This window comes from Amblyomma maculatum, unplaced genomic scaffold (genome assembly GCF_055883805.1).
Source record: "Amblyomma maculatum isolate TAMU_Amacu unplaced genomic scaffold, ASM5588380v1 scaffold_28, whole genome shotgun sequence".
NCBI lineage: Eukaryota > Metazoa > Arthropoda > Arachnida > Ixodida > Ixodidae > Amblyomma > Amblyomma maculatum.
Window position 1 is genome coordinate 691969 of NW_028146753.1, and position 15340 is coordinate 707308.

General features: G+C 39.7%; 1 protein-coding gene across 2 annotated transcripts in view; it reads right to left on the minus strand.

The window, feature by feature from the left end:
• LOC146170900 (uncharacterized) overlaps window positions 1-14860 on the minus strand; it is a 63318-nt gene extending 48458 nt beyond the window's left edge. For both annotated transcript variants that reach the window (XM_084586717.1, XM_084586716.1), the window contains exons 1-3: window positions 14731-14860; window positions 9615-9766; window positions 8188-8211 (exon numbers count right to left, since the gene is read on the minus strand). In XM_084586717.1, the coding sequence (XP_084442843.1) occupies window positions 8188-8211; window positions 9615-9766; window positions 14731-14853 (299 nt within the window). In that variant the 5' untranslated portion in view covers window positions 14854-14860. The remainder of the gene's footprint in view (window positions 1-8187; window positions 8212-9614; window positions 9767-14730) is intronic.
• Between the last annotated feature and the right edge of the window lie 480 nt (window positions 14861-15340).

The following is a 15340-nucleotide window of genomic DNA, read 5'->3' on the forward strand; positions in this document are numbered from 1 at the left end:
ATGCAGGCACGACTTCCTCATACTTGACAAAAAGTATTTCTTCTTGGGGAGGAGGAACCCCAATCGAGATGGCAAGGCGTCCTAAACAATTGGTGCTTCAGCACAGGGTCCCCTACAAGGCTAGATTCTAATAACTAAAGCGGTGACAGTGGACAGTGTCGGAAACAATAAGCAGGATTGCAATGCGCACAATCACGGCCTTACCAGCCCTTAACCCCCTTCATGAATTTGAACAGCACAAAACACTGACAGTACTCATTGAACAGCAAGAAACAACAAGAAATATGAAACGAAATTATGTTATACTCATGACATCCCATACATATGCGGTGACAATGCAAACATTCATAATGGCTAAGCCTACTCTATGGGTGCTCGTGACTATTACGACGAGTAGAACGACTGAGCTGCCTCGTAAAAATAAGCAGTCATCTCGCTCTCTTGGTGTACTTCAATGAGCCTGTATTGCTAATACAGATTCGTCGATTATAGAAAATGAAGGACGAACATTACCTAGCAGCCCGACACACAAAGAACTAAACGTACACAATGAATACGAAGCAGAGCAACCAGACCCGCTTGTCATAGACGTTTATGCAATCCGTGATGAAATTAACGCCAATAACGAAATAGACTCCATAACAGAAGCCGAAATCTACACAGTCTACTGAGTCAGTTAGTTATGTAAGGTTTTATAACCAAAAAGCACGTTTGGCTATGATGTGCCTGGCATAAGGTTAAATAAATTTGGTTTGTGAAGTACCCAGAGCTATGGTGCTCATATTTGAAGCCTTCTTGGCCGCCAAAAAAACTGAAAACATTAACAAATACACTGTATGTTATCTAGAAGACCAGTGCACTTTAACATATGCGCCTCCAGATATACTGCACTGAGGACAATGCTGAAAACGCTGAGCATTGAAAAGCTCGTAACTTCACGCACCGAAGTCCACACACTAATGTGCCCCCAAGCTAGCTTTTCACGTCCACTCCGTTGTACCCATCCTAGCATCCTCTCCGTGAAAACGTACATGAAGGCTTCATTGCGCCGTGCATTTACCCCCGCCCTCATGCATAACTAGACTGGAGAAAGCATTCCTTAGAAGGATAACGACTGGGGCCGATGGGGATCTCAAAACATAGGACCGCCCCCCTTGCACGAAGTGTTGGCAGAGGTGGATGTTGCCACCTGCTATGGTCTTGTGCAAAGACAAGGCCGTAAAAGACAAAGATTCTTCAATAATTAGAACTGTCAGCGACGAGTGAGGAGGATTTCTTCGAGTGCCACACGGAGCATGAGTATTGTCCGCTTTGTGGAAGAAACCGCATTTCATCATTTTTATAGTATGCCTAGCGCATGTTTTCGAAATAAAGCTTTATTGCACCATTCCCATTCCACATCGAGAAGGGCACTTTTTTCGTTTTTGAAAAAATTTTACTCGAAAATATTCCATTCGAAAAACAAAACACTTGATCTATCTCTGACAACGTATATGATTCGGAGTACGGCGGTCAGAACAGGCGCACGGGGCACAGAATAGGCACTAAGCCTTCGCCCTACAATCTTTACTGTTCCGCGCCCTCATCTCAGTCCAAACACGCCATCGTTCTAGCACACGTCAAACCGAGATAGAAGAGCAGACGTAGTGCAAACGTGGAACTCAAATATGGTTTTCAAAGTGCTTGAAATAGTACTTGCTTCTTAAGACACAAGGTACATTAGAAAGAACACATATGAACACGCCAGACGCTATTATTCAACGGTCGTTTATTAAAACATGCCGTATATGTATAAGTTTTCAAGTACTGGCCATCACACACGCGCAGTAGGACCCTACTGAAAAAATTGTATGAGGCGATAACCACACATTTTCTCACACATTCTCACTTAATTCACGTAAGAAATCACATACAAGTCGCATATAATTGCGTAAAATCTTATAGTTTCTTGCACAATAACATAATTTATAGAATGACATGCACCGTATGAGAGTCTATGTGATTTGATGAGATTGTGTGAAGTTGTTGCCCCGTAGAACTTTTCGTTTTTCAGTAGGGGAGAGCCACGATTTAGGCACGATAATATTTTTTCCGGTAGAAGCACAGATGGAGCGCTGACATAGCTTTGTCCTTCCTTGTTTATACACAGGGCTTCTTCACGTTCTGTGCGCGTTTTTTTTTTGGTTTCCAGTACCCGCGTGTTCTGGAGGATCGGTGTGCAGGGTCTAGGATGTGGGTCACCAGGGTATCTTGGTAAGGCAGCGCTTGCAGTGATAAGCGAAATTCCAGCAACTGATATGAAACCTGCTGTGAAGCGATGCTCTCTCAACATTTCGTTTAAGTATCGATCTGATTGTTCATTAAATACCTTGCCACAAGTGAGTGGGATTTCATATACGACACCGACGTTTTACGGAAAGATGCGTCTGGTGCTTTTAGCACAGATTGGCTGCCTTGGCGCACCATTCACAAGGCGGCACATACGTGTAATCTTCTTTGGGGCAGTCAATACAAGTTTGACGCCACACGTTCTCGCTAACGGTGCGACACGATTTGTACATACGGGATAGCCACAAGCCGAGTTCGCCGATGGGGATCTTCTCGAATTTGCTGTCGTGTAGGTCTCACATTTTCAGTAGCCTTTCAGGCAGAGGTATAGTGGTGTCTTCATGAAACCGAGGGTTATCTAGGTGAAGGATTTACAACGCCACCATTTCAGGTATGCAATATTGGGAAACTTATTGAGAGCAGCACGGATGACATTCATGGCGATACCTATGTTTACAAGCTCAAAATGCACCGATCGGTGATTGAGAGTTTCTGTTTTTGTACTCGGCTGATACAGCCAGCAAACACATGCTCTTTTATATTTTACGCATATATCAAGAACGTGCTACCTATCATCTATTGGCATTTTAATTGTGAAGGTTAAACCCTGGCTACTGGAGTCGAAACCCTCAAGCACATTTCCCACCATGTATTACCTAATGTCAGACTTTTCAAGACTGATTACCAAAAGGTAGTCGTCAATATCTTTAAAATGCGTTTACTTTGTTTACTGTGCATTTACGCAACAATACATTGTTCACAATAGGCTAAAGAGGTCACTAAGTGCTTGATCGATGCAGGAGCGAATGCATATGCCAACCTTCTGCCCATACTCTGCAACATCATGCTTTACAATAGTCGATGAAAGGTTAAAGGAAACCAGGTTTAAAAAGCTATCGATTGACATGCCAAAAGCACTCAAAAAAGCAATAAGGATATCGCTTTTAATGACGTCGCATAAAGCAATCTTGATTTCCTCATGTGGCACTGAATAAAAAGTAAAATTGAGCCGCAAAGAATTGTGATCCTTCAATAGTCACTAGCTGATTGAAAAGTCTGACCATCGGGAATATATTGTGGGAAATGAGCTTGTTTTGTTCGACTCCACTAACCAAGGTTTAACCTTCACAACTGAAATGCCAAGTGACAATACTTGGCAGTAAATTGATATATGCATACAATTTGTAAGGGCACGTGTTTGCTGGTTCTATCAGCCGAGGACAAAAAATAATTTCTCAGCTAATAATCGGCACAATCGAAGCTTATAAAAAGAGGTATTGTCATGAATTCCATCCACGCAGCTCTCAATAAGTCATGCCTGGATTGCATCCCTGAAAGTGTGGCGTTGCAAAACTGCGCCTAGGGAACGCTGGGTTTCCTGACGAAACCATTAAATCTGTGGCTGAAAAGCTACTGAAAGCAGTGAGCATTGGGCGACAACACAACCATGAAGATCCCTATCGGCAAACTCGACTTGTGGCTATGCCGTGTGCACGACTTGTCGCACCGTTTAAAAATGTTTGCATAAATTGTGGCGCCAAACGTTTAATGACTGCCCCAAAGAAGCTTGTGCCCTCCTTTCTGAACGGCGAAGCAAGGTAACCGATTTGTGCTAAAAAGCAACAAACGCTGTTCGTCCCGTGCAAAGTCAGCGTCGTTTACGAAATTCTGCTAACTTGTGGCTGAGAGAGCATCGTTTTACAGGGAATCCGTATGAGCTGGGGGAATCAAGCTGATGCCTGCAAGCGGAAACTTATCAAAAGATGCCATGTTTACCCAAACCTCATACCCTGAACACTGATCATTCAGAACAGGCGCTTACTGGAAACGATGAAAACGCGAACAGAATGAGAAATTTTGTAAGCCCTGTGTATGAAAAAATAAGGACCTAACTGTGCCAGCACTCCATTTGTATATCTGGAAAAACGTTATCATGCCTAAAGCGTGACACTGCCACTCCGCCTTTATGATGACCATTATTTTGAGAGCTCATACATAGGGACTCAATAAAGGACAGTTCAAGACAAGCATCTGTCTTGTTCACACGTGTTCTTTCTAGTGTATTATGTGTCTTAAGTCGTAGCAAATATGATATTAGATGCCTTCCAATTCGCCCAGATATCCGCCTTATTTCAAAACTACCACCTGCGGACTTAACAAAGCATTGCAGTAAAAAACAGTAAACACAAAAAACAACGTGGAAATCTTCACACATGTATTTTGAGAGGACATCTTTAGACCAAATATTAATTACCTGAAGAAAGGGGCTGAAACAAGACATATTTTTAACGTAATTGCTTAGAAATGTGAGTATGACAAAAAATATCGATGACCACATAAAATTCCTCATCATCGTATAAATCATTTTAATTATATTTTATGATTATTCAGTTTCCGTTACAGTAGCAGGTTGTTCGGATTCCCAAAAGTGTATTACATCCAATAATGCGCACAAAAAATAACATATTCGCTTCTTTGCAACTGTAATTTACTTTAGCACAGTTAACTTTTTTTGAAGGCACAATGGCAACAAGTGACGATCATCACGCGTTCACCATTATCATAACAGCTACGTCGACGTAGCTGTAATAATGCAGCTTTTCTGATTCAAACGCGCTCACGGGTGCACTGGTAACGTCGCTACAAGTGTTAAGCAAATTTGAATGGAAACTGCAGCTGCGTAGCAGAATATATACTGAACATAGCGAATTAGCACGCTGCAGTCCATGTTTACTAGTACATTACATAGCAGATATGTGCTAAGAAAGCTGTGATCCCTCTGCCCTTTCAAGAATTTGGTTGTGTGAAAGTGAGTAGGTTTACTCAGCTATGAAAAATGAGCAATCGATTTAGTTTACGATCCTTAGAGCTTTTTGAAAATTTGAATACTAATTGGTACCGTTAATATATTTCAACAACAAACATATGCGCACCACAGCGTCCTAGCTAACGTCTTCAACATAAGTCTGCTGCCTTGTTGTAAGCGCCCACTAAAAGCTGCTATCTGCGAGAAAGCAACGCCTATGGGAAAGTATTTCATTGTTTAGTTTATTTAGACGGCTTTCTTGGACAAAAAATACGTTACTAGGTTTAAAGACTATATTGCAAGCGATACCATTTTACTTCGCATCAACAACTAAAAAAAAGGCTTTGATGCGAGAACGGCCTACATCTTTATTGTTATGCTTTTGTCACAGCATCTACACACAAGCATATCACGCACAAAACATGTCAGCAATAGAATGCCATTACACCATTCATTGTGAACAATTCGCTCAGTTCAAAATATAAGCATGATTTCGGAATTCTGAACCATTTTGACATTTTTATGGGATTACCTCTCACTTTGGCGTCTTCATACAATGGTCTGGATGCATATGGGGGAAGTCACTTAGACAAATATTTTGGTGATTTGCTTTTGCGTGTGGTGTAAACGCGAAAGCAAAATCATTACAATGGTCGGCGCGAACCATTTCTCAGCTACCGCTGAACGTTTTTTCGCCCTTACTTGGTCATTAGAAGTAGCGCCAAGCAATACTGCATTTTTGAATCAATTTACTTAAGGGATTCGACAGTCGTCTCATCAGATACTTCATTTGATATCGTGGACCGCATGACATATTCAAAAGATACAAGGTAGGACAAATAGTCATGAAAGGTAAAGAATAGGCGTTCTTTTAAATATGATTGAGATTAGAAGAAAAGAGTGCTGAAAGCGCCAACACAAAGTGTCACTGTTTGTGTAAATTCTGCAACATGAAGCTCAGGCTGAGTTAACAGTTTGCTCATAGGTGCTTTAAACGGTTTAAAATTTCCAGACGTAATTGACTTGTTTGCCTGTATTTTCGCAGCGCATCGACCTATGGCCTGCCGTATCTGGGTTTTGTTCTACATTTGTGCGCACTCTCTATTTTGTTCTAATGATCTAGAATTGAATAACGTATACATGTTGGAAAGTAAAGTTTTGAAATTTAAAATAAGCTCGATAACTGAAAATGTTGGCTTTTAGTAACCGTACAGTTGGGAGATTTGACCATGCTTCTAGACACGTGTTCAGAATAGTTATTAAATAGGTGCTCTGTTTCAATTTGTCATATTACGTATTCTGCACGTAACACTCCGAAGCAGTACCTTGCTAATGGTTCCCCATTGTGCTTTGAGAATTTCTGCAATGCTACCTTTCTTTGTTTGGACGCACTGTGTTTACAGATATTGAAATTAAGTACATGTCTATATGCAGCGTTTATAATAATTTACTTCTTCAATAACATTACAGAATTTCAATTATGGGTATTTTTATGTACTATAGGTGTATGCGCTTGGAAGCGGCGCTGAAAACCGCACTGCTCTCCTTCGGCGACAAAGCCAGTTTTCCTCTCTTCAGCCTGCAAAACTGCTTCAAACTATCACTTCTCATTTCGTTCAAGGTAAAAAACAAGCACGTTCTGCACATGTGAAAACTCACAACACGCCTGAAGGTGAAGGGCGAAATGCTCTAACATCGTGTCTTTAAGACCGAAAGTTTCACCGTCGCTGATGAAGTTCACATTTAGAGAATAACTGCACCCCTGGGCAAGTCCGGATACTATGATTGCTCAAATTCGCTAACTCCGAGCATTATACTTTGCAACAATATTCCCGTTGCACAAAAGGGTACCAGTGAAGTTAAACGTTACTTAAACGTACCCTAGTAGCAAAGTTGACATAGTTCAAAGCAGGTTTTCCACGACAAACGCCAGCGGAGATGGGAGACACTGTGACCGAGCGCTCTAGCATGTTAGAAGCGCCACTCGACCACTGTCGGAAGAATATCCATGATGCGAGTTCTTATAACCTCTTAAGATGACGCGTATTTAAAATTTACTTATACGGAACGAGTCTGTGCACCGGGATGACACAAACGAATTCTTTTCTTCACGGTTGGTAAGGATTGTGACTGATTTTAGATTAAAATTAAACTATGCAACTATTTACTTGACAATAATCCGATTGTCAACGAGCCGTGGAAACTCCACTGACGTTAATATTGTCGATTCACCATTCAGTATAGCCGGCCACTTGATCCTCGCTTGACCAGATTTATTTGAAAGAGTCAAACACCTTTTGATGGCATTTCAAAACCTCTTTTGGTGTTTGAGTCTCATAATATACACGTTGTTGCGTGCTACAATACGGAATACAGTTTTATTTTTAGATAAAAGTAAAGAGGGGCATATTTCATTTCACAGGTGTCTCGTGTGCTTGATAGAATGGTTTGGTACTGACAATGCAATGTTTATTTACTCTCATTTATGAACCAGCCCGAGGAATCGAAGTTGTCAAGTTCAACTCCGCACATCAATCTTTGGGCCACAGCTAAAAGCGGCAGTGCAGCCTCTACAAAACACAAAAGGCATCACGAAAGATGGCCTCAAGAACCTCAGATAAAACGAACCTGAAAGTTGGAGTAGGACAACACCTTTGAACAGATTTGCCGAGTTAATTGACTTCATAGTTCCGCCACTTACTTTTAGTGCAATCAGTTGCGTCACACAAACTCTCATGGTTAATGTTAAAAAAAAAAGCAGATACGTATTTTTTTAGAAAGGAGGGCGTAGCGTATTTCGCTTATCTGCAGGCAATACGCATGATATAGAGAAGGTGCGTAGGACGAATCCATCCTAGATAAATTAGACGAAATTGTATATATCAGATATGTGCCATGGCACTTTGCTCATGCTTATCTATTTCATCAATTCTGTCGACATATAGTCAGCACAGTCAGTTTAAAATTATCGGCACCTTTTATTGAAGAGAATTACGAGGATACTCTATGGTTGGGCCGAATAAATTAGAATATGTAGCGCAGCAGTTACTTACACTGGACCAAATGAGCCTTGGTTCCTAAAACAGAAAGAATAAATTGTTTATGCAATACTTGTCCAATGCAGAGTCAAATAAACGTAGAATAGAACTGTAATAATTACTTTCACTTCATGGAGCTGCCTTGCATCACAATCATAAACATAATTTTGTAGGGTGATTTTTCACTCTTCATGCAGATTCAGCTATCCTTCAAGCAAAATCTTATGTTAGTATCTTCAAGGAATAGCAACATGAGAGCCAGTGATGAACAGAGTAATACCCATGTCCATTCTGAATTGTCGTAGCTTAAGTTTCTCGAGAAGGCAAGCGAATATTTCAGATTGCGCCTCTGTAGTCCAGATCCTGCTCCAACTTCAGTATTGAAAGCGCAAATTTCATAGTAGTGAAACAATGTTTAGCTGAGCAAAATCTACACAGAGGGTGAGAGCATTTGCTTTACTTGGCATTGTGGGCAATTTCGACGGACTGCCTGCATTTATCATGCGCTAAAATCAGCAATAAGTATCAAACAAAGAACAATGGGGGTTTAAATCATGGCTCGAACTTGATGTCAGCGTATTTAGCACGACTTTGCATGGTTTAGGAGAGCTGTACGTGCTTTGACCGAAATACGACAACGAATACAGTCATATAGTCCTATAAATATTGGACAATCCTTTGCGGTATCCTAACATAACCTCCCTGAAATATGGCTCAGGACCTCGACATAGGAGCATCCATAATTTTATCTCTGCTTGACCGTGGTATAAATGTGGCCTGCAGTAGACAAGAGACGCGCTTGACGTGACCATATTCGGCTATGAAACGGGTCGCCATGCAGGTATTAGCCAAGCGGTCGTTAGGGTTATCAACTGCTTGTAGCGCATTCGACCGTCACTTTTGCAGATCATGAGCACATATCTTGTGGTGCGCTCAGAGCCCATTTCCACAATTTCAATTCAAGTGAGCCGAAGTGGTTAAAATGTTCTGTGAAGAAGTGAAGTGCTATTTTGGGGTGAACGCGTCTCCAGCCGGCTTTTGAACCTCCCGTGGAACGAAAAGCAATGTTCTAATGCGAGGAAAGCTTGCAAAAAAGATCTGTGAGCTGATCAGGTCAGATTTCGTTTTTACGTTACAAGTGAAATTTAGCGTCACGTGGTTCACGTACTGCGCTAGAATGACGTGAGACGTTCATGGTGATAATGGTTGTGCATATTCTCTTCAATGCGTATTTTTCTGTCACGCAGAATGCAAGCTTCTACATATATAAAGTTATGACAGCCCCTAACCTTTGATCCATACATATTACATAAGCGAGTACGCCAAATGCTCGTTATTGAAATAGGTATTACTTATGAATAGTTAGTTATTCCGAAGAGATGTGTTTTTACAGAACGCTGAAGATACTATTCTGGTATTGTTCAGGTTGTTCTTCAACTTACAGTTCGGCCCGATAAAATTCAATGGTTCGCACAATTTCCTTTCCTCCTTCTTTAACAGCCACCAGTCTTGACTTTAAACATTTGCTGTTGCCCGAATACCAACCACGTGGCGGCGCTAAGTGAAGGAATAAATGTTCAGGGGATGACAGTACCTGCAAATATTCAAAGGAATTTTCCACGTTCACTGAAAAGTAAAAATCCGGATTTGTCTCAAGTGTGCTTCCGGGAGATTGCACTGTGTTCAAATAATTTAGCCCGTCATGTGCAGTCTTGATTCTATCTTCTTTTTATAATTAAGGATTACTTGCAATAAGCACGCAGTGTTAACTCCAAAAATTAACACAGATATTGTCTAACAATTACCTTAAATAGCCATTCAATGTTTTCTACTTATCTGACTTCAAACAAGAAAACTACCAGAAATAAAATAAGTGGGTCTAAGTTACAGAAACGGCCACAGCTGCCTCTGGGATTACTATCTCAGACGGCAGCTCCACGCCAAGCCGAATATCAGGCTCGGTTATGCTATATTGCTATGTAAATATTTATAAGTAGATCAAGTGATGTTTCTAGAAAGTCGCACTAAATAATTAAATAGAAAGCACTATGTTGCAAAAATTGTATACAAAAAATACCTTATTATATGATGTGATGGCATTCTCCACATTTTGCATATTTAAATTGAACGTATACCCAGTCCCAATACTTACCCAGACCCAATACTTATAACACATACAATATTGTCGTGTTCACCATGTAGACAGAATGGCGGGGTTTAAGTTTAAGTTTTGCGGCTAATGCCAGCGCGCAGTAATTCTGAGCCATCAGCCTTTTTTTTTTTTTTTTGGTGAAAACCAAGACAATATTATAGTTGTGTTTTCAGCTTGGAGAAACATTACCAATTGGTGGGATTATGGGACAAAATCTTGAGTGAATAGCGTAGTACTCTAAAACACAACACAAAAAGGCTCTCCGTGCTTTAGAGGGTCTCGACTCATAGAAAAGAAATGAAATACCCTGATTATTTGAGATCGCATAACTGGCTGTGTATTTTAGAATGTTTTTAGGACAGGGTTTACATTTTAAATCATTGCTAGAACTCAAATGCTTTCGCTTGCATGGTCTCGTTTATCATTTGCAATGTGTAGTAGCAGCATGCTATAAACACAGTGCTGCTCTATAGAGGGTGGGCGTCAGCATACTTTTACAATGCGATAGGCAGCTGCGAAATACCAACTTGCCTTCTGCTAGACGCTGCCAGATCACGTAACCAACTTACCACTAAACTGAAAGTAGATCTACAATCGGGCCATATCAGCGTTACCTCCCTCAAATAGTAAGTGACATTTATGACATACGATGCCGCTTAAAGCCAGACATCACAGAACGTAGTATTGATTACGCAAAAAAAAGAACTTCATAGTGGACTGAATCGATTGTAACAAAAAAATTGGGAGACCCTCAAGCAGAGCCGATGAGATGACCCGTTGGTTTTTGAAATGTGCTCACTCTAATGTGTAAAACGCGAGTAAATATAAGATTGAAATTGGCGCGTGAGTCCTAATTCTTCAAATTTTGTTCCGCTACCAAGAAGGCAGACTAGTATATATATTACATGTTTGTGTATATAGTCACATGAAACATTTATACCTCAATAGAGGGTACAATGTTACGATATGGCTTTCTTGAACTATATATTTATCTAGTTTGCACCTCTGCACAGCTACCGAACGAAAGAAAAAAAACAGAGAACAGAAAGAGAGAATAGTGAAAGACTAAAGAAATAGGACGAAGAATAGAGAAAGAAAGAATAAAAATACATGGACTGCTTGCACGATTTAGGTGACAGAGAGAAATCATGTCTGAACGCATTTCGCTCAAGAGAAAGAGTTTTGCATGCTTCAAAAAACTGATATGAGTTTGAATCTGAAATATATCTTTTTTTTTTTTTTGTGGAGCACGTGTAGGTGTGTTTTGCTCATTCCTACTGTGTAGAATATCTCTCTTTTTTGTAATAGCGCTATACAGCATAAAGTATGCATCAGATTTCAACGAATAACGTGTATCCGACTCATTGTGAAAAACAGCAGATTATTATTATGTCGCTAAGTAAATGCCAAGAATCACGGAATAGGCTAGAATTTCATACGCCACGGAAGCTCGCGTTATCCGACTGCACAGTGCAACATACAATGTGCTTATATTCGTACAAAGGATTTTAAAGCAACATTTCTACTGCAGGCGAAGCACGCCTCAGAAGTTGGAAGTGTCAACGGTCTTCTCGTAAATTCTACAGGCTTCAAATGACTGCTCAAGGAAGTCTGCTTCTATGTGCCGCATTTTATACTCCTCGTTTTCTTTAGATGTTTAAGCAAGATTTTCGTCACCATTAGGTGATTTGGAGCTTAAGCGTCTACACTTTACTAGTACATGAGTGCGGGATAGCACCATAGGTCTTGAGAGCCATCTACACTTACTAGGCCGCACATGGTTTCTGGCGCAAAAGGAAGCAGAGTGAGGGAATATTGACCTCGTTTGCATACCATAATGAAAAGCTAAATATTGTAAGCTTTAGAAATTCAAATCACATTTCATTACATACAAACAAAAATTGACATCAAATTTGTTCAGCTCAGAAACACGCTGCAGTGCAACTTTTGAAATGAGTTCGTTAACATATGTTCTTGAAATTTGTTATAAATAAACTTTACATCCTAACTCTGTACCCATTACACCTCATGAAGGTTGACGCCTACAGAAGGATCCAAGTTACCTTAACTATAAAAAACCAGCTGAATGATAGATGTCGCCCACAGAAGGATCCAAAGTTACCTCAACTATAAAAAACGAGCTGAATGATAGATGTAAACTTAAGTAGTTTCCTCCTGATTGAAAAACCTCGAAGTATCCTCCTGAGGTAATGAAGGTTTGTTGTCGCATTATTGGAGAGTTTGTTAATATGGCCGTCCAAGCGAGGGTCCTCAGATATATTAAGGTAAATATACGTATATATAGAAACATGGGGCAGTTAATTTCCTCTCGCAGTGTACCCGAATTGAGGCGTTGTTACTTCTCTGTCACATCATGCATTTCTTCTAATTAAAGTTGTCGGCCGCATGTTGCACAAATGCACCAAGATATCCAGCTCTGCATCGAGGTTTGTTGACCCAATAAGATATTACCTATGTAGTATAGAATGCAATCATCGGCTTAAAACCAAATTTTCTAGTTGTGCGCTTCTAAAATAGTATTTATAAAAATCACAAACAACAGGGGGTCAACCCCTGAGAACACAGCCGACAGTGGTTCACAATACAAAGTATTGCTGACGGGACGTGAGATATGATTCTAAACTTTTGCAGTTGGCCATCATTAAATGTTGAACTAAGATTCCTCATAAGATGAAAGTGAGAAATCTTATTCAAGACATTTGCGAACTCTAGAAATAGTAGGTCATTTTGGCTGTGCTCATTATTAGCTGATGTAGAATCATCCACTACTCCAATGATTTAGGGGATGGTCGAGAAACAGGTCGGAAGTCATGGTGCTCCAGATGAAGATATTTTTTGCATAAAAACGGGGCTACATTTTTGAATGTGAAAATAATTTTTTTTGTGTTGGCAATTTGGTTAGGAGTAAGTATATTTGCCTCATTTCTATTCTTTTAAACATCTCTCACGCTTATTTTAGTAGCAGGAAAATTAAAGCACAAAGTATGCATCAAATTTTCCACGACTAACGCGTATAATACTCATTCCAGAGAGTAAGTTATTATTACGTCGCGCAGGGGCATCATTCAATAGAAAAAAAATTTCATACTCCACGGCGGCTCGCATTATCCGCCGGAACAGTGCAACATACAGTGTCCGCATTTTTTATTACAAATTTTGAAGGAAAACGGATCACAGTCGAACACATCTGAGAGGTGGAAAGTGTCAGAAGCCTTCTCATTTCGCCCACAAGGTTTCAATGAGTGCTCAAGGAAGACTGCTTCTGTGTGGGCGTTTTATTATTCCAGGGTTTCATTACACGTTCCTATTTTGTAAAAGGAGATTTTCATGACCATTAGGTATTGTGGAGCTGGAGCTTTTCCTGCCGTATATATATATATATATATATATATATATATATATATATATATATATATATATATATACACATATGGTTGTACAGAGTCCACGTCCACAGAAGAGTTTATAAGAGCCTCAATAAAAGAATTCTACAACCTGCGATTGCTCTTTATTTGCTCCAATCTTCTATGTGCTATTATGCTCATTTTTATCCTTAACAGTTGAGGCGCTCTTACAGGGTTTGAGATTATGTGAAATAAAAAGGTGTCTGTAAACTGTATTCCAGTTCTGATCTGTGAATTGAATTTAATGGCAATACTTCTGAAACACCTGTTAAACTCAAATCACCCTTATGAATGCGTTTATGGCAATCTTTGTTGATATGTTTATGGGAATGTTCTAGCCGTTAAAGTCTTGCAAAAAGTGAGGTTAGAATTTTTACTGTCCCTAAAAACCGGAGCTAAAACTACATTAAATATGTCAAAGCTTTGTTAAAGAAGCCAAAGGCAAATGAGCCTTGGCTGCTGTAACTGAGATTAGGCCATTTCCTCACAGAAATTCTAAATACACTTTTAATATAAGACGAGTTGCAATCAATCACTAAACAACCAATTTTTGAAATAATTTCGAGATGCACGTTTATTATATTACAACATTTTATGAACACGTAGACACATATTGACAACAATTTTAATGTACAACAAATAATTACTTCGGAACTAATTCCTTAATGGCTAAGGAGTAAATAGGACTGCTGTAGGAAACTAAATATTTCACATTGCTGTGATTGGCAGCTATATTGAATGTTTTGGTGTAATGAAAGCATGAGAAAATAGAACTTATTTTATGCACCGGAATGTTTTAGTAGGATAATTATATAGCATGTTTTGCAGTGTATGGGATATTGTGACCCTTGCCAAATATATTTTTACCAGAATGAAATAATTGTTTAAAATTATTTTCCCGCTTATTCAATTCTGCACAGCAGTTTATCACTTTGCCCTTAATTATGCTTTCAAATATGTAAATACATTTTCTATGCTTACCACTGTTGGGTCTTGGTAGCTATGAATTGCATTCACAGGAGAAAGTTGTGACTCTGGCACTTGGGCATGAATGACTGCCCCCATGAGGGCAAGAATTGATGCATGAGAAACAGGGAACCACATGTTAGCATATGCTGTTGCTTCAGTGTTTTAAAGCTGTTTTTATAGAGGAAGTCTAGCCTTTCACTTTTTGAGATGTCAGGGCAAACTTACCATTCTTGCAAATGTCAAAATGAAAATGTATTGGTGGCCTGCGATCTTTATATGCAGCAATATAAACCATTTAGTAATAAAGAAACACAAAGAAGCTTGAAAGAGGAGAAGGTCGTAATGTTAGACAACTTTACGAACGAATTTGTGGAGGTGTCTAGTGTCAGGTGCTTCACATCGTTAAAATTATTGCCTTGCAAAGGTTTTTCATCGGATAAGTGCGGCACCTATTTGATATTCTGGAAAACGCACTGGGGGCTTTAACAGCATCTTGATTGGTATGAATAACTATGTGATTAGTATGAAACAGAACCGGAATGGTCAGGTACAATCTAGGAAGGGCTGCTGTTTAGACAGAGAGTAAAGACTGTCCGCTTCGGCAGGTAACGTGAATAGTTTC